A 22331-nucleotide genomic window follows, 5' to 3' on the forward strand; every position below is an offset into this window, starting at 1 on the left:
TGAATTGGGTTTAAATATCCTGAGCTTGTGATGTCATGCAGTGGGGACGCCCTAGAGGTTCCCGCCATGGCACACGTAAAGGTCGGGGATGCGCATGTGAGTACTCTAGGTGATCCCGGGAGAAAGATGGCGAACGCAATCGCCCATGCCGGTCTGGGGCCGCCAGAGGGGTCGGCATAGAGAAGCTGAGGCAGCCATCTTCCCAAGGTGAACGGAGTTAGGCAGAAAAAAGGTAAGCAACAGAGGGCGAAGCCGTCTGCGACCAACGTGCACAACATTATGAGAGTTGCTATTCAGGGGAAACCAAAATATCTGCCTTTCAGGTTCATTCATCAAAATGTGTTACAGTCCTCAGCTACATGATAACGCCATAATGCAGGCATTATTTATCGCATCGCATGCCGACCATGCAAATTTCTGAAATTTATTCAAGTGGGTGGATTTTGGGAGGAGTTTGGGCGGAGTAAATGAAAATGGCAAGTGCTAACACTGCGTACAATAGCACAGCACATGCATGCTATTATGGGATATAATGCTAGAAATAACCATCTTTTTTCCTACCTGAAATGGGATGGGGAAAGTGGGAGTGGCAGGGAGAGAGAAAGAGCGCGCACCTCTGGGGTGGCACACATATTAGTCATCTATTTATACTACTACAAGAGGGTCAACTAATAACTCGAGGTAAGGTTTTGTGGTGGTCTAGGGTTTGGAGGGCAGTTTTTCATGCACAGTCAGACGTATGAACGGCACAGTACACATCATTGAAGATTTGATGTGATTTGGAATGAGGAAAGGTACACAAAGATGAGATTTCTACAATATACTCTCACCCTAGCTTGATAGTACCCAGGTAGAGAGTGCATCAAGCTAGGGCGAGAATACATTGTAGAATGGACACTCATTAATTGAGCATCCCTTTTCCTAACCTGACCGCCAGCCACCATTTTAAAAACATTTATTTTGGGGGACATTTCTAATTTTTAGTTCCTCTGACTTAATATCGCCATGATATTCAGGCGTTAATTTTGTTGAGTAGAAATGTGTGCGTGGGCACACATTTTTTTTTGTATCGGGGGGAATAGATAATAGCCTTATCAACATGCATTTACATGTGATAAGCACTATTACCTATGCGTGCGACTGGACGCGCATTTTGGACATGCTAACCCCCTTTTTGCATTGGGGGTTATGGATGCGCATCCAATCACATTGAGCCATGTGCTGAGGCCAGTGCACGGTATTGCATTGGCCTGTGAGTGCTCTGTTACAATAAAATAGTGATGCAATCTTCCTTTTCACTTCTGGAGCTCTCTCTGTTGACAGCTGGTTTTTTAATAGCACTCATTCTTGGACTTGCCCCATGACTTGATTTTTTCCATTTTCTGTCAAACTTGCTGCTATCATACACTGCCAGAACTGCTATGAACAAGAGAAGCAATGCTGTGGATCTGCTGTGGTTGCATCGGCTGCAAATGGCTTATGAACCAGGTGGGAGTGAAGCTGGGCTGCTCTGAAAATGCGCTCGGTGCGCGTACGGCCCAGCCACGTGTGTATCTCGGTATTTGCGCACGCAGGGTTTTAAGATTAGGCCGCTAGTTACTAGTCTGATTTCCAAACACCCCTGTCTCATTTTTTGATATACAGATTATCGCCCCTCACAAGGAAGAAAGTCTTCAAAATAAATCAATCACTTAAAATAACATTACATAATTTTAATGACTGACTAATTTTAGTGATTAATTTTAGTCTTGCTGCTGGTCATTCACTAACTAACATTAGTCACCCAGTTATAAAGTTTAAAAGCAGAGAGGTCAATATTCAAAGCAAGTTTAACATTATTTAGCAGGATAAGTCTAACTTACCCAGCTAAGTAGCGACCACTGAATATGTGCCTATATTCAGCAGCTACTACTTAGCCTACTACTTATACAGGTAAAAAGTTGGCTGTATAAATTGTGGGTGTGTAGTGTGTGTGAATTGGGGTGGAGTGAATTAGCTGTATATATGTTATGTGACTAACTACTGATATTCAGTGTTAGCCCGATAACAAGATAAGTTAGATGTAACATAGAGCAAGTCTACCTTAGCTGGTTATAACTTATACAGCTAAGCGCCGATATATACACGTGTGTATTCAGCAGCTTAGCAGTGTTGCTGAACATACTTTGTAATTTAATCGGATAAATTATATCCAAGGGCCTCATTTTCTAAAGTATCGCAGGCCTGCGATACTTTAGAAAACTGCGCTACTGGGGGTCGGGGGGGCGGTCCTGCGCTAGCCGGCAGCGATCACTGCCGGCATCGCGCCCAATAACTACACTATAGAAGGTGTAGTTATTGGGCGCGAAATAGCCAGCGAAAAGGGCCTTACCTTTCCGCTGTGCACGCCGTCCTCGCGGAGTAGGCCCCGGTGACGCCCCCAACTCCTCCTCTTCCGGGGCCGACTCCGCCCCGATTTCAGTAGCGCAGGCTTGCACTACTTTCGCTAGCTATCGCAGGCTTGCGCTAACAGCGCAAGCCTGCGATAGCTTTGGAAAATGAGGCCCTAAGTTACTTAAAGGCAAGCTTTGAATATCGACATAGTAACATAGTAATGAAGGCAAAAAAAGACCAAATGAAGTTAGTAACTGCTGCTCTGTGCAGGTTACCCCCAAACCTTTTATTAAGGGTAACAATATTTACAATCAAAACCAAATTACTGTTAGCAACATTTTTACAGTGTGAACAGCCTTCTTGATAATTCAGAGAATGCTGCTTGAACGTATAATGCTTTTGAACTTGGCTGAAGAAGCAGTCCTGTGCTTTATCCCTCATGTAAGCATAAGAGGACCCTGGACCGTAAAAGTCAGGGCCCAGCGTTGGCTGTCATCTGAATCCAATTTTCCTTTTATCCCCCTGTCGTTGAAGTGGAGAACTATGTTGCAGTTGCGTCAAAAGTATTAAGGCTAATTGGTTAAAGGTAATAATCCCCATGCCTTCTGATAAGGGTGGTAACTGCTGCTCCATGCAGGTTACACCATGCACCCTTTCTTTCATTTCCAACCTCTAGTCTACAGGAATCCACAGTGTTTATCCCATGTCCTTTTGAATTAGTTCATAGTTTTCATTCTCACCACCTCTTCTGGAAGTGCACTCCAGGCATCCACCACCCTCTCCATGAAGAAATATTTTCTGATATTGGTTCTGAGTCTTCACTCCTGGAGTTTCGTATTGTGACCTCTAGTTCTATAGTTTCCTTTCCAATGGAAAAGGTTCAAAGTTCATGCAACATTAAAACATTTCAAGTATCTGAAGTCTGTATCACATTCTTCCCTGCACCTCCTCTCTTCCAGGGTTCACATATTTAGATCCTTAAGCCTCTCTTCATAAGTCTTCAGATACTGATTCCACACCATTTTGGTTGCCCTTCTGTGGACTACCTCCATCCTGTCATCCTTTTTGATATATGGACCTCATGCCCTCAAAGTTTTCATGTTAACCTGTTACCTCTCCAATTTTCCTTCTCAGGCTCTCGTCTATAGCCTACTCTATCTGCAGCACTGTTGCTGCACATGTTGCATTTGTTGTGCCCTCCCTGCTCTTTGTACTTTCCATCTATTGTTTAATGTAAACCGATATGATGTGCCTACTAATGTTGGTATAAAAAAACTGTTACATAAATACATAAATAAATATAACTAAACATAGTGCTCAAGGTGAGGCCTCACCAGGGACCTGTACAATAACCTTTTTCCTGCTGGTTATTCTTCGCTCTATACAGCCCAGAATTCTTCTGTTTTTAGCTATCACCTTGACGCATTTCTTCATTGCCTTAAGATCACCAGAAACTATTATCCGAAGGACCCTCTCCCAGTCCCAACATATTAGTCTTTCACCCCCCAATCACATACAGCCCTTTCAGTTTACTGTCTTCCAGATGCATAACTCTGCACTTCTTGGCATTGAATCCCAGCTGCTAAACTTTGACCACTCTTCAAACTCTATTAAATCACTTTTCATTCTCTCCTCTCTTTCAGGTGTGTCCACTCTGTTACAGATCTAAGTATCATCTGCGAATAGACAAAGCTTATCTTCAATCCCTTCCAAAATGTTACTCACAAAGATATTGAGCAGAACTAGTCCCAAAATCAATCCCTGTGGTACTTTACTTAACACTGTTCCCTCTTCAGAATAGGTTCCAGTTACAATTACACACTGTCTCCTGTCAGACAACCAGTTTGTAATAGACTCCATCACCTTGGCACCAACTCTCAAGCTTCTCATTTTATTCACGAGCCTCCTATGCAGAACTGTATCAAAAGCTTTGCTGAAATCAAATTAAATCACAGTGAGCATTCTTCTTCCAACTCTCTAGTCACCCATTCCAAAAAAACAAAACAAAACAGGACAGGACTTCCTGCAGTGAATTCAAGCTATTTCGGGTCCAGCAGCCCACTGGAATGTAGATAGTTCACTGTCTTTTCCTTTAGAAGAGTCTCCATTAATTTTCCCAACACTGAGATGAGGCTAACTGGCCTGTAGTTTCCAGACTCCTCTCTGCTACCATCCTTGTGAAGCAGGACCACAACCGCTCTTCAATTTTGCGGTACCACTCCAGTTTCAAGGGATCTATTGAACAGATCTTTCTGTGGACCTGCCAGCATACATCTGAGATCCCTTATATGTGAATTTTAAAAGCCCGGTGTGGGCCAAAATCATGAGATATGTGAGTATATCTTGCCAGCGTGCGCCAAGTGGATTTAAAAATCCGCCCGTGTACACGCACAAGTCAGAAAGACCAAAAAAGGTGTGAGGCGTGGGAGTGATCTGGGCAGGGCAAGGGCTGGACATGGCATTCTGGGACTTTAACATGAAATGTACACGCATGTTACATGCACAAGTGCGTGTCGGGGTCCCCTGCCACATAACTTTACTACTGCTAGGGATGTTGTGTAAGTAATAAAAAAACAACAAAAACAATAGGATAATCAGTGGGGTTTTAAGGGTTGGGCTAACAGAGAGAAAATGAGGCTAATAGCCTAGGGGGTTTGAAAGTCCTATCCCTTAACTGGGAGACCTGGGGAAACTAGTAATGGTGTTTGAGCGCATTCCTTATAAAATTTCCTCCCTTATGTGGTAGAGGCAACACATGTGTGCATCCATATAAAATTGTGCGCACATATATATGCATTCAGACTATTTTATACTATGCACGTATATAAGCACGTATGTTATAACATGGCTGCATCCTTTGGCGCAAGCCAGCATATGTGCATATATGTGCGCCTGCGCATCGGTTTCAAAGTTGCTGTCATTGTATACTGGGATGAACCTCATCTGATCCCATGGCCTTGTCTACTTTCAGTTTCCTTAGCTCTTCTCATATATTCTCTTCTGTAATCGGATTGCATCTACCTCACTTCCCTGCATGGTCTTGTCAACTAGCAATGGTCCATCTTCAGGGTCTTCTTTAGTGAACACCGAACTGAAGCATTTATTTAATATTACCACTATTTCTTTACCTCTCTCCACACATTGCTCCTTGTCCTCACCTGTCAATTTCACTATACCACCTTGGGCTGTCTTCCCTTCTTTGATGTATCTGAAAAATATTTTGTCACCTCACTTTACCTCTTTGGCAATCCTTTCTTCTGCTTCACCTTTTGCTTTCCTGACTTCCTTTTTTGTCTCACTCCACTTTCACTAGGTATTTGTCCCTTTTGTTGGTATCCTTTGTATTTCTTGAATGCTGTTCTTTTTGTCTTTATTTTTTCAGCCACCTCCTTTGAGAACCAGATCAGTTTCTTTTTCCTCTTACCTTTGTTTATTTTTCCGACATGGAAATTTGTTGCCTTCTTAATAGTTGCTTTTAATTTGGCCTACTGTTGTTCCACCTTACCCATTTATTTCCTAGTCTTCTAGTTCTTCTTCCAGATACGTCCCCATTATGACAAAGTCCATATTTTTGAAATACAAAACTTGGATCCTTGTGTGACTTCTGTATCCTATTTGCTATACCAAATCATACTGTCTGATTATCACCGGTGCTCATGTAGGCACTTACCCGACCATTGGAGATGTTATCCCGATCTGTGAGTACTAGGTCGAGTATCACATCCTCCCTTATGTGTTTCTTTACACTTCTTTGAATAGAGCCCCTTGAAGAGCATCCACTATCTCTCTACTTATAAATTCTGCAGAAGGACATCAGACAGATTAAAATCTCTGACAATCTCCATAGATTTGAAAAGACACCTAATAAATGTGTTCCTTATTAGATACAGAGAATAATGTAATAGACATAGGGGCTTCAGTAATTTTGAGGATGTCTCCAGCAATGAAATGGAAACAATGTTAAGGGAATTGAGAAATTCCTTCTGTACTTTGCACTCTTGTCCAATAAGTCTTTTAGTCTTGTTAAAAGATAAAAATGTATTCAAATGATGAAATCTGTTGATCTTTCCTTGTCTGAAGGGATAGTTCTGCAGGTCTTGAAACACTCTGCGATTGGTCCGATTGGTAAAAAAAAGGCAATTTGCCCATTAATGAATTAACTAGTTTCAGGCCAATTTCCAATCAACTATCCCTTGGGAAATTATTAGAAAAAGTATTATTTACACAGTTAACCAACCTTTTTGCACTCAGGGCATCTAGTACATGATAAGCAGTGTGGTTTTCAACAACATAGCACTGAAACTTTATCGGTATCAGTGTTGCGTTTGGTGGATTTTGGGGATGCTGTGATGACCTTATGTTTAGACATCTCTTCAAACACTTGATTTAGTTAATCATACAGTTTTGATCACAACTTGAGCGGGATGGTTTTAAAGTGGTTTGAATTTTATTTGGATTCCCATCAACAGCAAGTTAAAACTGGTGTCACTTATTCAGATGTGTTTTTATTGGATAGGGGGGTATTTCAGAGCTCAATGTGCTATTTAATATTTATGTTTTACCTCTCTGTAAGTTGTTGGATTTGCTGAATGTCAGATGACATTCAACTGTATTTTATGTTTTTTTCAGTCTTAGACTATGTTGGGCAGCAGATGAGGATGTGCTTTGAAATAAAAGTAAATTGGATGGGTGCGAATGATTTATTACTGAATTAAAAAAAACCCAAAAAACAGAGGCCATCTGGATTTCCAGAAATAAGAGACCCAATGATTTAAACCAATTAGTTTTTAATGGGGAAAAAATAATATTTTCAGAGTATACGCAATCTTGGTTTATTTTTTGATTCTGAATTGAAGTATGCTCAACAATTGTGTCACACCTTGTCTATAGAGTATTTCACATTAAAATGGAGACATTTAAAGCCTTTTTCGGATAATTCTCATTTTCAAAATTGAGTTCAGGCTTTTATTCTTACATCCATAGACTTTTGCAGTTTATTGTATTTTGGTCTCCCAAAATGCCGCCTGTGTGCTTTGCTACTTTTACAAAACTCAGCAGCACGGTTAGTTATGGGTGTGGTACGTCAGGGACACATGACCCCATTGTTGAAGAGTTTGCATTGGTTATCTGTAACACATCGTATTAGATTTAAAATCATAATGCTTGTTTTTAAGTTAATTCATAATAAGGCCCTATAACATTTGTCTGAGCTTTTTCATAAATAACAGCCAATGTGCACGCTGCGGTCTGCTAATCAACACTTGTTGGAAGTTCCTAATGTTAAACTTGTTCATCTGCAGCAAATGCACCAATGAGCTTTATCTGCGATAGGCCCTATACTGTGGAACATGCTTCCAGATGATGTGAAACAAGTGCAGGACACGAAATTGCTTAGAAAGGTGGTAGAGTTTTTATTTTATGATGCTTTTAATTGATATTATATTTAGTTCTTGTGTTCCTGGTCTTTTGCTCCTGACCCTTGTCTTTGTCCTGTGGTCAGTCTTCAGTTTTTTGTTGAGTCTTCATCTTGTGGTCAGTCTTTAGTTCTTCAGTGTCTTCTCCTGCCCGCCCGTGCTGCTCCTCGCCTCCCTGCCTGCCTATCTGTCCCATCTTCCTTCGGATGGATTGCTGGTTTTGACTTTGGCCTTGACACTTGCATATGTTTGAACTACGCCTGCCACTGACCACTGTCTGATTTATGACCATGCCTGAACACTGCCTGCCTTGACCACTGCCATTTCCTAGTATGCCTGTAACCAGGCATGGACCTCCAGTTCATCAGTAGAGACCCCCACCTAAAGGTTGCCAGCCCCAGCACCTGGGAGCTCACCCCAAGGGGAATGAGAGCTGGTACAGATGTCCTAGGTCTTCAGTCTTCTTTCGTCTTTTTCTAATGACAGTGTCCAATGGGGTCACATAAGAGTTAATTAACTCCAGCACATCCTCCCCAGCGGAGGGTGCCATTTTGTTGTATACAGCCCAGTGCTGGGCCTGGACCTGGGCTCCGGCCTAGCCTGAGGCCCAGGTGTGGGGCTTAAGTCCAGGCTTTGGTCTAGGCCGAGGCCCAGGAGTCGGGACTTGGTCTCCAGACTGGGCCCCCAGCATGGGGCCTGGGACTGGGCTTAGAACTTGATGTTGGGAACAGGCCTCCAAGCCTCAGCCTTTATTGCTATGGTTGGTTTAATGAATGTGCTATTTTGTGATGTATAATGGTTTAATTTGAAACACATTAAAAATATCTGATGTGTTTTCTCTGATCACTCATGTTTTCTTAAAATGCTACACATCTTACAAATTCTGCCAGGGGCATGTAAACTTATGGGCACAACTGTATATCCTATCTAGGTTTTTGAAGCATTTATTTGAAAGGTTTTTTTAAAAATGTACATTTTGTTTAAGTTTTGCAATATATTGGTTTGAGGAATTCTTCTTATTGTTTTTAGGTAAACTTTAAATCTCACTAATTATATTCTTTTATCACTGTGCGAGGAAGGGAGAAGGAGTTACCTCCTCCTGTGTTGTAAAAAAATGTTATGCTGGGAGAAGCCGCCAGCCCACTGGCATCTCCACCTGCATCCCATTCTGTAAAAAAAAAAACCAACCCCAAAAGTCGGCCCTCTGAAACCTCCCTCCCCTACAGTGTCCTCCCCCCCCGAAGTGATAATTAAGTGGCAGTGATACCCTCCCCCACTCACAAAAAAAAATCCCACCTCAAAAGCAGCCTAAGTCTAACCAGGAGGAAATAAGGATTCTCCCAGCTAGGTGTCCCATATTTCTCTGATATGCGTTGCCTGATAATGACTGAGAAAGTCAATGTCCTTCCTAACTCATTATCCATAGGCCCTTTGGAACTGTAAAATTTAACTCACTGTCACCTCTGTCAACATCCACCCCACCCCTTTACTGAGCCATAATTGTAATGCTACCTTTTCCTTCCTAATAAAGATTTGGCAAAAGAAAAAAGAACTTTGTATATGTTCTCAAGCAACCATCATACTTGGCCACAGTGAGCTGTGTGGCTTATATATGCAAGCTCGTAAGCTACTGGGCTTGACTAATCATAGGTTGCCGAGAAATCGGTAATGCTGACACTGTGTGCGAAGCAACTACTGTGTGAGCACTTATCTGGTTCCACAGTTGACAGAATAGTATATATAGTAGGGATGTGAATCGTGTCCTCGATCGTCTTAACGATCGATTTCGGCTGGGAGGGGGAGGGAATCGTATTGTTGCCGTTTGGGGGGGTAAAATATCGTGAAAAATCGTGAAAAATCGTGAAAAATCTAAAAATCTAAAAATCGCAAAACCGGCACATTAAAACCCCCTAAAACCCACCCCCGACCCTTTAAATGAAATCCCCCACCCTCCCGAACCCCCCCCAAATGAGTTAAATAACCTGCGGGTCCAGCGGCGGTCCGGAACGGCAGCGGTCCGGAACGGGCTCCTGCTCCTGAATCTTGTTGTCTTCAGCCGGCGCCATTTTCCAAAATGGCGCCGAAAAATGGCGGCGGCCATAGACGAACACGATTGGACGGCAGGAGGTCCTTCCGGACCCCCGCTGGACTTTTGGCAAGTCTCGTGGGGGTCAGGAGGCCCCCCACAAGCTGGCCAAAAGTTCCTGGAGGTCCAGCGGGGGTCAGGGAGCGATTTCCCGCCGCGAATCGTTTTCGTACGGAAAATGGCGCTGGCAGGAGATCGACTGCAGGAGGTCGTTCAGCGAGGGTTCCGGCGCCTCGCTGAACGACCTCCTGCAGTCGATCTCCTGCCGGCGCCATTTTCCGTACGAAAACGATTCGCGGCGGGAAATCGCTCCCTGACCCCCGCTGGACCTCCAGGAACTTTTGGCCAGCTTGTGGGGGGCCTCCTGACCCCCACGAGACTTGCCAAAAGTCCAGCGGGGGTCCGGAAGGACCTCCTGCCGTCCAATCGTGTTCGTCTATGGCCGCCGCCATTTTTCGGCGCCATTTTGGAAAATGGCGCCGGCTGAAGACAACAAGATTCAGGAGCAGGAGCCCGTTCCGGACCGCTGCCGTTCTGGACCGCCGCTGGACCCGCGGGTTATTTAACTCATTTGGGGGGGGGGTTCGGGAGGGTGGGGGATTTAATTTAAAGGGTCGGGGGTGGGTTTTAGGGGGTTTTAGTGTGCCGGCTCACGATTCTAACGATTTATAACGATAAATCGTTAGAATCTCTATTGTATTGTGTTCCATAACGGTTTAAGACGATATTAAAATTATCGGACGATAATTTTAATCGTCCTAAAACGATTCACATCCCTAATATATAGTCCTGAAGTGCTGCACATAAGCATATAAGCGTGCCTTGTTCTCTAATAGAGATAATTTGTTGATCAAATCTCAAAGAGAGCCACTTTCTAGAATGGTTTGTGCCATTCCTTATTCCACAAAGGCTTTCCAAATTAAAGATATTGTTAAAAAGTATTGGCATGTGCTATCCCCCCTGAAGATCTTTGTTGATGAACCGATTTTTTCCTTGAAAAAACAGAAGAATTTGTGGGACAATTTGAAACAAAGTAGAGATCTATGTAGGGTAGCAAATTCTGAACGGGGACAATTGGCTTGTGGATCATGTTCTGTTTGTGATCATGTTTTACCATTGAAAGTGTTTTCTCATTCCAATTTAAGACACCCTTATGTGATTCCTGAATTGTTCACTTGTGCCTCTAGTGGTGTAGTTTATGTAATCATTTGTCCATGCCAGCTTATTTACATTGGACAAACTGCTAGAGCCATTAAATTGCGTATTGGTGAACATAGAAGTAGAATCAGGTTGTGTGTTGAGAATGCTCCGCTAGTCAAACATTGGTTGGATAAATGTCATTCGATAGAAGAATTAAAATTCTTTGTGATTAAAAAGATTAAGCTTGAGTTTGGGGGTGATTTATCATCAATTTTGAGACGTGTTGAACAACGTTACATCTTTAATTGGAACACTGTGAGCCCTTATGGACTCAATGGTCCAATTGAATGGGGTGCTTTTATTAAATAACTTTTTGCCTCAGTGATGGAGTTGTCAGCTTTTGTTAAACCATTTGTTAACCTTTTTTGAGTTTTTTAGAGCGGATTAGGGTGATTGTTTGGGTGGTGATCCCGTGGGTAACTACGATTGTTTGTAGAAATAAATAATTGCTGACTATTATATTGGTATTGGTTGTTTAATTGGAGATTGATGTGGCTGGTGGATATATAAAGAGTGGGTAGTGGCCATGTTCCAGTTCGGGGGCTGGTCCGGAGGCTGCGGCCACACCCCTGGGCTGGAACCACGCCTGTTGCCCCACCCCGAATGATGCGCCGGCCGCGGTCATGCCCCCCGATGACGTGCCTGTTGCGACACTCTCCCGACACGCGCCCCCCCCCCCCCAGGAAAGCCCCGGTACTTACGCGTGTCCTGGGGCTTTGCTCACACCAGAAGCCTATGCAAGATAGGCTTGGCGTGCGCAGTGGGGGTTAGGGGTAGGTTTTCGGGGGTTATGCACGTAACCCTCTGAAAATCTACCCCAATAGGCTCGGCGCGCACAGGGGTCTTTTAAAAGGGTTACGCACATAACTTATACGCGTAACCCTTTTAAAATCTACCCTATTATGTGTTGGATGACCATCAGTATGGTTTCCGTGTCAATCATAACACTGAGACATTATTATCTCTTTTTGATATTTTTAAGCGGAGGTTCAATTGTGGTATTGGATTTTTTCTTGTCCTTTTAGATTTAACAGCAGCCTTCAACACTATTGACCACGGTATTCTACTTAAATGTTTATCCAACACTGGGATAGGAAACACTGTTTTGAAGTGGTTTTTCTTTTTTTTTTGAACGATCAAACTCAATCACTCTATATCTCAGGAAAAAAAATCTGGTGAGTTTCAATTGAGGTTCTGCCCTTTTGGCTTCTTTGTTTTTTTCATTGTGCCATTATGCTGCATCTTGTCTCAACTGGATGGAGGATATCGTATTTTGCCGATCTCTAATTCTTTGTACCTATCAGAGATTTGTTTGATTGTTCTCTTAAGAAGGTTACCAATTTTTTGGTTACTCTCAAGGATTGGTTAATGAATAATAAATTGCTTCTAAATATATCAAAAACAGAAATTCTATACTTAAAAAGGATTTCCCGATCCAAATATTTATTTATTTATTTATTTCGGATTTTTATATACCGACATTCTCAATACAAGTATCGAATCAGGTCGGTTTACATATAACAAAACTTTCGCACAAATGGCGTTACATGGAACAGCGTTTCTTAACATATAACGTATAACATATAGCATTTAGCATATAACCTATAACATATAGATATTAATAATAAATTAAATTAAATATTTAATTTATTATTAATATTAATATTAATATTAATACAAATATCCCTAAATCTTTAATTATAGATGGAATAGGGATACCAATAGTGACAGAGGCAAGAAATCTTGGAATTGTTATGGACTCAACTTTGTCTCTAAAACCACAGATATTAAAAGTAGTGAAAGGGGTCTACTTTAAACTTTACATATTACGGAGATTGCAACCTTTCTTAAATGAGCCTGATCTAAAAACTGTAGTACACTCATTAGCACTCAGTGTACCTTGGCCTTCCACAAAAATCTTTAAAGTCTTTACAATCTGTACAAAATTCAGCTGCAAGAATAGTGTCTGGAATTCCAATTCAAGAACAAAGATGACCCATTTTGATGAAATTACATTGGCTTCCTATTAAATGAAGGATATCCTTTAAGATTCTAATGATAGTTTTTAAGGGGTTAAATGGTTTAGTTCCTTCCAGCATTAATGTTTTCATAAAACTTTACTGCCCAGTAAGAACCCTAAGGCTCTTATGTTCAGGGCCCTGAATTATGGAATGTCCTACCTTGAGGTTTAAAGGAAGACTCTTCCCTTTTGAAATTTAGGGAAATGCTAAAGATTTTTTTGTTTCCCCAGGCTATTCCCGAGTACTGCATGATTGAATAGAAAAAGATCAGCCAACATTAAAGATGGCACTTGTGGTTAAGAAGCCATAAAACTTAAGAATATTTTTTTTTTTACAAAAGTCTTTGTATTGTGAAAGATAATGTGACATGAGTAGATAACTACATTATACAAAGACAGAGTAGTTTGTTGGTCTGATAGATGTACTGTCTAGTCTATGCGATTTATTTTGTCTCACATATAATGGATTTTATAAACGTTTTATTGTAAACCGCTTAGAAATTATGATTTGTAGTATATGTTTTAAATAAATAAATCTTCAGTTCCCTTTTGCAAGAGATCATTAACTACAAACCATCAAGGGAACTCCCTGATGTGTGGTGATGTGCGGTGACTATGTCCGAAGTAACCACTCTATGATTATCTCATTATCTAGCCACCATCTTTATTCTCCAAAACTTTGATTTATGTTTCTTTTTTTTCCTATTTTCTTTATCATGTGTTGCTTATCTAGTCTATGACATATTCTCTCCCTGACGGTCAGCTCGAAGCGGCAGAAGCTCCACATTTACAGAAATTGATAAGTATTCACAAAAAGAAGCGAGAATGCTGTAAGAGGGTCGAGCTGACCGCCAGGGAGAGAATATGTCATAGACTAGATAAAAAAGAAATATAAATAAAAGTTTTGAAGAATAAAGACAGTGGCTAGATAATGAGATAATCACAGAGTGGGTACCTCGGACAGTCACCACACATCAGGGAATTCCCTTGATGGTTTGTAGTTAATGATCTCTTAAATAAATAAATGGCAAGGGAAGCATACTGAATAAGATTTTAATTGTCAGACAGGTTCAGCCAGATTAAACTGTATTGATCAAAATTAAACTTCTGTGAATATTAAAATATTTTCCTCTAATAATTTGGCTTGGTTTCTGTAATGACCATCATACCTGACACCTTTAAGTTGTGAATGCTTTGGATGAAGAACGTTTCCAGCTAGCACATTTACTGCCAGGTAACGATCTCAACCATCATTCCTTAGTTGGTTACAGTTTCAACGTTTCCTCTCAACTATTATTCCACAACCATTTTACGACAGAAAATGGCAACAATCCCAAATAATACAGGCTAGGTGAAGAAGATATTTAGAAAACCTTAGGAAATACAAAAGACAAAAAAAAAAAAAAAAAGATCGTAGTAGGACAGGGCAATTTCTTTAACATTTTTACTATATTATCCATGGTGTTCATGTTTGCATAATTTATATTTCATTTAAAAGAGCACATGCTAGCTGTAGTACTACTGCAGTAAAACCATAATTCACTGTAGCTATATTAAATTAGGGCCTCCGTAGCATTAATTTACAACCATGCTAACGCGATGTGTATATTATCACAATATTTCTCACCATGCTTTCCATACTGAAGTAACATTCATTTGCTTTCAATTTCAATTAAACTGCAAAGCAAAGCTTAGCAAACATAGAAAATGAGGACTACATTTGATATGATGATTGGTCTTTAAAGCATTAGTTAGATGTCAACTGAGCTATCTGGTCAATGTATTAATTCCCTGTACGATGTCCAGAGTGTTGCAGTCTTCCTAGCAAAGACCTGTTGAGTTTACTATCTTTGTCCAAAATTAAGTTCTAGATAATGAGATATATATGTTTCTACTAGGCCCCACTGCGGGAATGCACTGCCTTTGGAAATTCAGGTTGAAAGAGACCACATGAGGTTTAGGAAAGGAATCAAAACTTGATTATTCAAGAGGTCATTTAACAGTAGTCTTAATTATTCAAGCAGCCTTAATTGTCATGTGTGGATTTTAACAATGAATTACTAGGACTCTACGTGGTATTATATTATGATATCGCTGCTTTGCTATATTTTATGCTGGATTTAATATATCAGTAGGCTCTATTAGGATGTACAAGCTGTAGTTTATTATAGAATGGTTTTATAGTACATTTATTGCAAACTGCATTGATTGAACTGTGAGAGTTAATATAATAAAATAAATAAACTGAATATTGTAAAGTGTTTTCCTATTTGGAACTTAAAATGGTCTTGTATGTGGTAGCAACCTGACTGGGAACAGGGAGCGCAGTCAAAGGTTTGGCTGCTGAAGCGAACGCCATTTCGGATAGGACGAATATTCTTGCAGTTTTTGGTGCTACGCTCCTGAAGCTGGAGGACTGACTTTAAGCACGGTTCAACTGGAATGGCTGGGTGGCTCTGTAGCCAATTCTGACCTGCCAGGAAGTTTTAAAATGGTGAAACCAGCAGAGTTTACTTTAGTATTTATATGGGAAACCCTAGAAGGGCTGGGTAAAGCTATGTCTTCTAGTTTATTGCCTTTAATGGTTAACAATAAGGCTTTTGAATCACGTCTGAACATTTTGGAAAAGTTTAACAATGGAATGGCCCAGCAGTTAACTGAAGATCAACAAGGTGTATCTCAAACTTAGTCTCTTCAGGACAGTTTGGTAAAAGATAACACTTTGTCTAAAAAGGTGGAGAATTTTGAAAATACCTTGCATCGCAAAAACTTGCGCTTTATAGATTTTTCACAAGTTCCTATGTTCTCTGCCAAGGATATGTTTAAAAGTTACATGATGGAGGTTCTTCAGATTCCTGAATCAGTTTTATCCCCCAAAAGCTCAGATTTACTATCTTCCACCTCCTAAAAGTGGAACTATTAAATCACAAAGCCTCTCTCCAACAACTGATAATACTTTGGATCCTACTGAAATCTGAGACACATCAGACACTTCTTTGGCTAAACCCTCTACATTATTGGAGTCTGAAAAAGATTGGCTCCTTAAGATGTATTTTTAGACATTGGAGTTTATCTTTTTTTTTTGCAGTGTAAAGTGATGGTGTTTCCTGATGTTGCCAATCCCTCTTATTAGAAACAGAAACAGTTCCTTCTGTTGAGACCTAGGATACTGCAATTAGGAGCACAATTTTGCCTTAAGTTTCCATGCAAATGTTGTGTTAAGTATAATGTTAATATGTAGGCTATCTTTGAGCCCAGCAAACTATCTTTTTCTTGCTGATATATTTGCTTCTTCATATCCTCCTATTACGGATCATCAGTAGCATGGGATCTTCTTGGTGTTTGGGTAATTGCCAGGTTCTTGTGGCCTAGTTTGGCCTCTGTTGGAAACAGGATGCTGGGCTTGATGGACCCTTGGTCTGACCCAGCATGGCAATTTCTTATGTTCTTATGTGGCAATGGAAGAGTAGTTGTAACGTGTCATGTTTTTTTTTTCCAGTAGTCTCAGGATCTAGCTGCTTTCCCTTTATTTTTCTTTGTTAAATAATCACTTATTGAACTGTGCCTTTCATCCTCCAGTATTGTGGACTTGATCTTTAGGTTGCTGTATATTGCTTGGATTTTTTTTTTGTATATAATTTTTCTTTTTTCATTGTCCAACCTGAGATTTTCTTGTTCAAGTATATCTTGAGAATTGTGGTTGAAATGTTATAAATAAAAAGTAAAAAAAAAAAAATAAATGTTCCTGGACAACCTGTGTAAACCTGGCCTGCCTAGTTTGTCCAACAATCTTTTCCATGAAAATCTAACTTTTATTCTATCCCTCCCCCTACCTTTCACAAAGAGTGAAGACTGCCTGGTGAGGGTGAGGGTGGGGGACAAGCCTCACCAGCTCTGGCTTCTTTCTCCTTTGGCCAGTCCCTCCAGGCACACTGGCCTACGGCCCTGGTTTTCCTGACCCTTCCTCCAAGAATGTGCACCATGGGGAGACTATCCTGCTCACTTCCACCATGGTTCATACCAACCCACTGGCCCACACATATTTACCCACTGAGAATATTCCGGCATCTAGACAGCTAATCTACCTCTCCCCTTAAAAACATTTCAGCTTTAAGCAACAGATGTAGCTAAATGTTATCGCACAGTGAACCAGAGTGCAGAAAAGCATTAAGCTGAGCATGTTCCCAGACCACAGAATGTGGCCCCAAATCACAGAACAATCTTAAACAAAGCAGAGCCCATGGCACCTCATATTCTACGTGGTATCGTATGCTTGCTGCAAACAGCTACATTTTAGTTGAGAATTTTTTACATGTTGTAGTCGATATGATTTCACAGCTAGCCATAACCAACAATATTTTACTATTAATCAGACTTACCACTGATGACTGTCAGCACTTTCGGCATCAAGATAAATGGCTTTTTCAGCTACTGCCTTTCCTATGAAAATAATTTTTAACATAAAATTGTTATGACAGATTTGAGATATCTATGTATATAATATGTACAAATATATATATATATTTGCCTTTGGCAGCCTTCTCAACTTCTTAGGCTTCCTCAGTCCAGCTCACTTTTTTGTTTTTTTTTGTTAAATCAGGTTTTCCCCCCATTTTCAATCCCTTAATCAAAACATTGAAGCAGCAGGCTTGTGGCTGAGAAGCACAAAATGTGATTCTCTTCTGGACCCTGGCTTAAGTGGACCTTTAAAACCAGCCCTTGGGTGATGCTGTTATACAATGGATGAGATTCCTTCCCTCCCAGGAGGCTGAGAATGGCAGGACCATGAGTCATGTGTGGGACAAAATTAAATATTCCACACTGTTTAGACAACTGAAAGGGAATTCGGTGGTGGGAATTCTGTGAATTATGTGGTGGGAATTCTAGGAATCACCTGCATAGCTTTGCTTTTACTATTGCAGTAAACCTCATGGGTGAGGGGTTTGCAAGACGGGGTCAAGATTATTGTCCCACAGTGTCTAAGTATTAATAGTATGTGACTGTTAAACTGAACACACTGTTCTTTTTCCCTCAAATTTGTGCTCTTTTGCTGCAAACCCCCCAACCATGCCTGGCACATGCTTGTCCGTGCTGAAAGCAAAAGTGGAATAGCATCTGAACCCCAGGAGAGGAGATGAGAGAAGAGAGGAGCCTTCCAAGGGAGTAAAAACCAGACCAAAAGCATGCGCCTCAGATATCTGGCAAGAAGGCGGAAGATATGGAGGTGGGGGAGTGTGAGGAAAGGGCAAAGGAATTGGAATAGAGAGGCAATGACATCATTCTGGAGGATATGCCACATATACCCAGTATAACAGACCCCCAATTCTCTCATGACATCCGGCCAGAAAGTCTGTGGAGGGGTTGAATTATCTGGCTGGAAGTGCCGGGAGTGGGGCTCCACACACAGAAAAAAAAGGTATTGGACAGGATAGGGAGTGAAGTAGGTGCCATGATTTTTTGCTGTGGGTTGGTGGGAGGGAAGGCGGGAAGGAAGCCAAACAGCGTGTATACAGATTGGGACCAGGGACCAGGAACTTCAGTGCTGGGCACTTCAGTTTTAAATAGGTGTGGGGAGAGGAGATTGGGTGGGGATAAGAGACTATGGCCTGGCACGGCTTTAACATCATGCTTTGGGGAGGGGAAGGAATTGGTCACCCTCTAATCTGAACCTATTTTAAAGGGTGACAGCGTTACTTAGCTGGATATCTTTTAAAGATGTTTGAGATATGAACTTTAGGTTGATTATATTCAGTGGGATGTTTATCCCATTGAATATATTTGGCAAGTTAATGGCCAACTTTAGCTGGATAAATTGTCCACTAACCGGTTTACTGAATATAGACCCCAATAAGACATAAAATCATCACCATAAGGCTTAAGGACAGACTAGATTAATTCATAATGGGCCGGATTTTAAAAGCCCTGCGCACGTAAATTTGGCTGGATTTACGCGTGCAGGGCACTCGCGAGCCGGCGCGCCTATTTTGCATAGGCTGCCGGCGTGCGCATAGCCCCGGGATGTGCGTAAGTCCCGGGGCTTCGTAAAAGGGGCGGGAGGGGGCGTGTCCGGGGGCATGGCTCCGGCCCGGGGGCATGGTCGAGGCCTCCAGACCAGCCCCCGGGTCAAGTGATAGCGCACCAGCAGCCCGCTGGCGCGCGCAGATTTACACCTGCTTTCGGCAGGTGTAAATCTGCCAAAAAGGTAGGGGGGGTTTAGATAGGGCCAGGGGGGGGGGTCGGTTAGGTAGGGGAAGGGAAGGGAGGGGAAGGTGAGGGGAGGTGGAGGGAACAGGCAGCACGCGCCGGGCTCGGCACGCGCAGGTTGCACAAAGGTGCACCCCCTTGCGCGCACAGAACCCGGATTTTATAAGATACGCGCGGCTAAGCGCGTATCTTATAAAATCCAGCGTACTTTTGTTCGCGCCTGGTGCACCAACAAAAGCACATGCGCGTGTAAATTTATCAAATCTACCCCAATGTGTTGACCTTTAACATGTTGGTACATCATCTGATATTACTTAGTCCTTCAAAAGCTTGCTTTAAAAGCGAGGTTTTTAACGCCTTTTTAAATAAGTTTGAGTCTGCCTTCCTACAAAGAGGTGATGATGGAGCAGTTTGTGAAGGAGTTTGAAATAGAACAAGTCACACTGGTATTATGAATATCTAGGAATATCTATAAGCTGATCTACAGTATGCAAAAGGACATCACAGAATCTGTGACCAACCTATTAGAAGCCACCTGTATCATGTTGTGACAGCCCACCATATCTAGAGGACTTATGGGCAAGTACAGAGTCATTGCATGGATGGCCATACAGAATGGCTTACCCACAAGGGCATTCATGTATGTGAGGACCTCTGCAGGTATAAGTACTGCTCCAGGGGTTGTATAGGAGAGAATAAATATTGTCAACTGTTCTGGGAGTGCCCTTCTGCACTGTATTTGCTTAAGGCAATGGACACAGAATTCAGAGACTACAACCCCTATAAATATTTGTCCAAGCAACTGATGCTTTATGGACTGTTTTCAAAGGCACGCACACATGGAGAACCATCCAAGAAGCTTGGAAGCTCCTCTGCGGTATCAAGAATGTTCTTTTCACAAGGAACCATCTCATGCTCCAGAAGGAAGTGGTGTCCATTCAGGCCTGCTGCAAGTTGATCCAGAGCTTGCTTCATGATTATATCATCATTGACAGGCAAGAGGAAGAAATTGAGGAATACATTTTTTTTTTCAAGTTTAGAGAAACTAGGTCATGGATTAGCAGAGTCTATGCCATCAGGATAAAACACACAAGAAACAATCTTGGTCAGTTTGAAAATGGTGTGGGGTAGCTGAGTTGGTACCAGCAGGCTATAACACCCCAGAAACCAAATAGATCCATCTGGCAGGTTGTTGGTGGCCTGGCACCATCAACTGTATGTACAGAAGTTCCTCACATAATCTGGTTGCTATAGCATTTAATTGAACCCTTTACTTTTAATTGAAAAAAGTAAAAGACAGACATTGAAATGCTACAGAAATTAGGGAAGCTAACAAAATTAACAATTTTAATTACTTCATTACTGACTGGGTAAATGTCACATCAGGACATGCTATGCACTGTATGGTGGCCCCTGGAAGACTTGAGGACCAGCAATGGAGGCAGCATCAATCCAGAAGGAGTTCCAAATTGCTCAGTATGCAGCATAGCTGCACTCAGTGATCTCTTCAAAATAGCAGTGAACCGAAACTTGCTCAACTGGAGTAGATCCGCCAGTTCATCTCAACACAGCATAGTGTGAGGCATTTCAGACAGGACCTGTGGGCAAACCTGAGACCGCAGCCAAAGCAAAAGACTTTGGCTGCGACTTCCCTGCTGGCCCATTTTGAACCTCCTAATCTTTAACAAGAACCTGCCATGATGGACCTATACATCCACAGTGTGGAGGCCAGAACAATACTGTCTGCAGCTTGCTACTGACACCAACTTTCTCACTCTGAGCAAAACAAGGCAATAGTGAACAGTGCTCGAAACAAGGTTAGCTCGAAAGGATCGGAAACCACTGATGGCAAAATGTGCCACAGTGTGAGCAACTGTTTGTGCAGTATTGGCCTGCGTCCATCCAGGGTATAAGGTATTGCCTTTGCCCATCCAGCTAGAAACCACTTTACTGCAAAGTCCCTGGTAGGGTTGGGCCAACTCTGGGCGCTTTCAAAAAAGTTGAAGCCCATGAGATGTGCCAGGACCACACCCCTGGATATACCTGTGTGCTTGCACTATGCATTGCACTAAAATGTGTGTGTGCGGGAGGGGGAGGGGGGAGAAGACACAGGCCCGCGACAACAACCCATATCGTCCAGATACGCCATGACTGCATTGTAGCCCTCACAAAGACTTTCCAGGTGGATGATGCAATGGATTGGTGCAGGAAGTCAAGTGCATCCTCGCTCCAATGGTCCAAAGGTGTGCTAACACTGGCGTCCTCAACTCCTCAGCATCTGGTTCCAGCCTCCTGAAATCTTCCCACTTGCAATGAGAAAGACAATCAGCAATCTCATTGCATAATCCAGGGATGTGTATAGCTCATGCTATCACATTTAACTCCAACCACCTAAGACCATTATTCAATAATTCGGAGACACACACACATTTGGTGAACTGGCAATTAATAATTTCAATAACAGCAAGTTTATCACAGCAAAATACCACCCACCTATTAGCTAGGTGTTCACCCCAAATGTACAGGGAGACCATGATGGTGATACTAGACTGTGCCCAGTCCTCCAGCCATGTGTCCATACATCTGAAACCTTGACAATACAGGCCAAACCCCACACCACCTGAGGCATCTGAATACAGCTCCATGTCTAAACTGGAGACTGAGGGAGGCAACCAAATTACTGAGCCATTAAAGTTGGCTGGAAGCGTTCCCAGATTACTAAATCTTTGCGCAGTGAGTGTGTGACCCATATCCAGTGGTGTCATCGTCTTACCGCCAGAGATGCCATTATCAGCCTGAGCAAAAAGACTCACTCCATGGGAATGATCCTGCATGCAAAAGCCAAGCTCACAATGAGAGACTGCACAAACACTAAGGTCACTTTACAGGACTGGCATGGGCTGCGAATTAAAGCAGACAGTTTATGAAGTTTGCCAGCGGGGAGCCTAGACACCATTTGGATGGAATCCAACTTGATGCTAAGGAATGTCAGCACCATGGTCAGCAGTTCCAGCTTGTTGGCTGCCAATGGAAC

The 22331-nt window shown here is 42.0% G+C and overlaps 1 protein-coding gene across 8 annotated transcripts in view; it reads right to left on the reverse strand.

The window, feature by feature from the left end:
- The window catches only part of RMDN2 (regulator of microtubule dynamics 2), a 252019-nt gene that overhangs the window by 82363 nt on the left and 147325 nt on the right, over nucleotides 1-22331 (reverse strand). For all 8 annotated transcript variants that reach the window (XM_029593795.1, XM_029593793.1, XM_029593796.1 and 5 more), the window contains one exon: nucleotides 17473-17533. In XM_029593795.1, coding sequence (XP_029449655.1) covers nucleotides 17473-17533 — 61 coding nt within the window. The remainder of the gene's footprint in view (nucleotides 1-17472; nucleotides 17534-22331) is intronic.

The sequence above is a fragment of the Rhinatrema bivittatum genome, chromosome 3 (assembly GCF_901001135.1).
Source record: "Rhinatrema bivittatum chromosome 3, aRhiBiv1.1, whole genome shotgun sequence".
Classification (NCBI taxonomy): Eukaryota; Metazoa; Chordata; class Amphibia; order Gymnophiona; family Rhinatrematidae; genus Rhinatrema; species Rhinatrema bivittatum.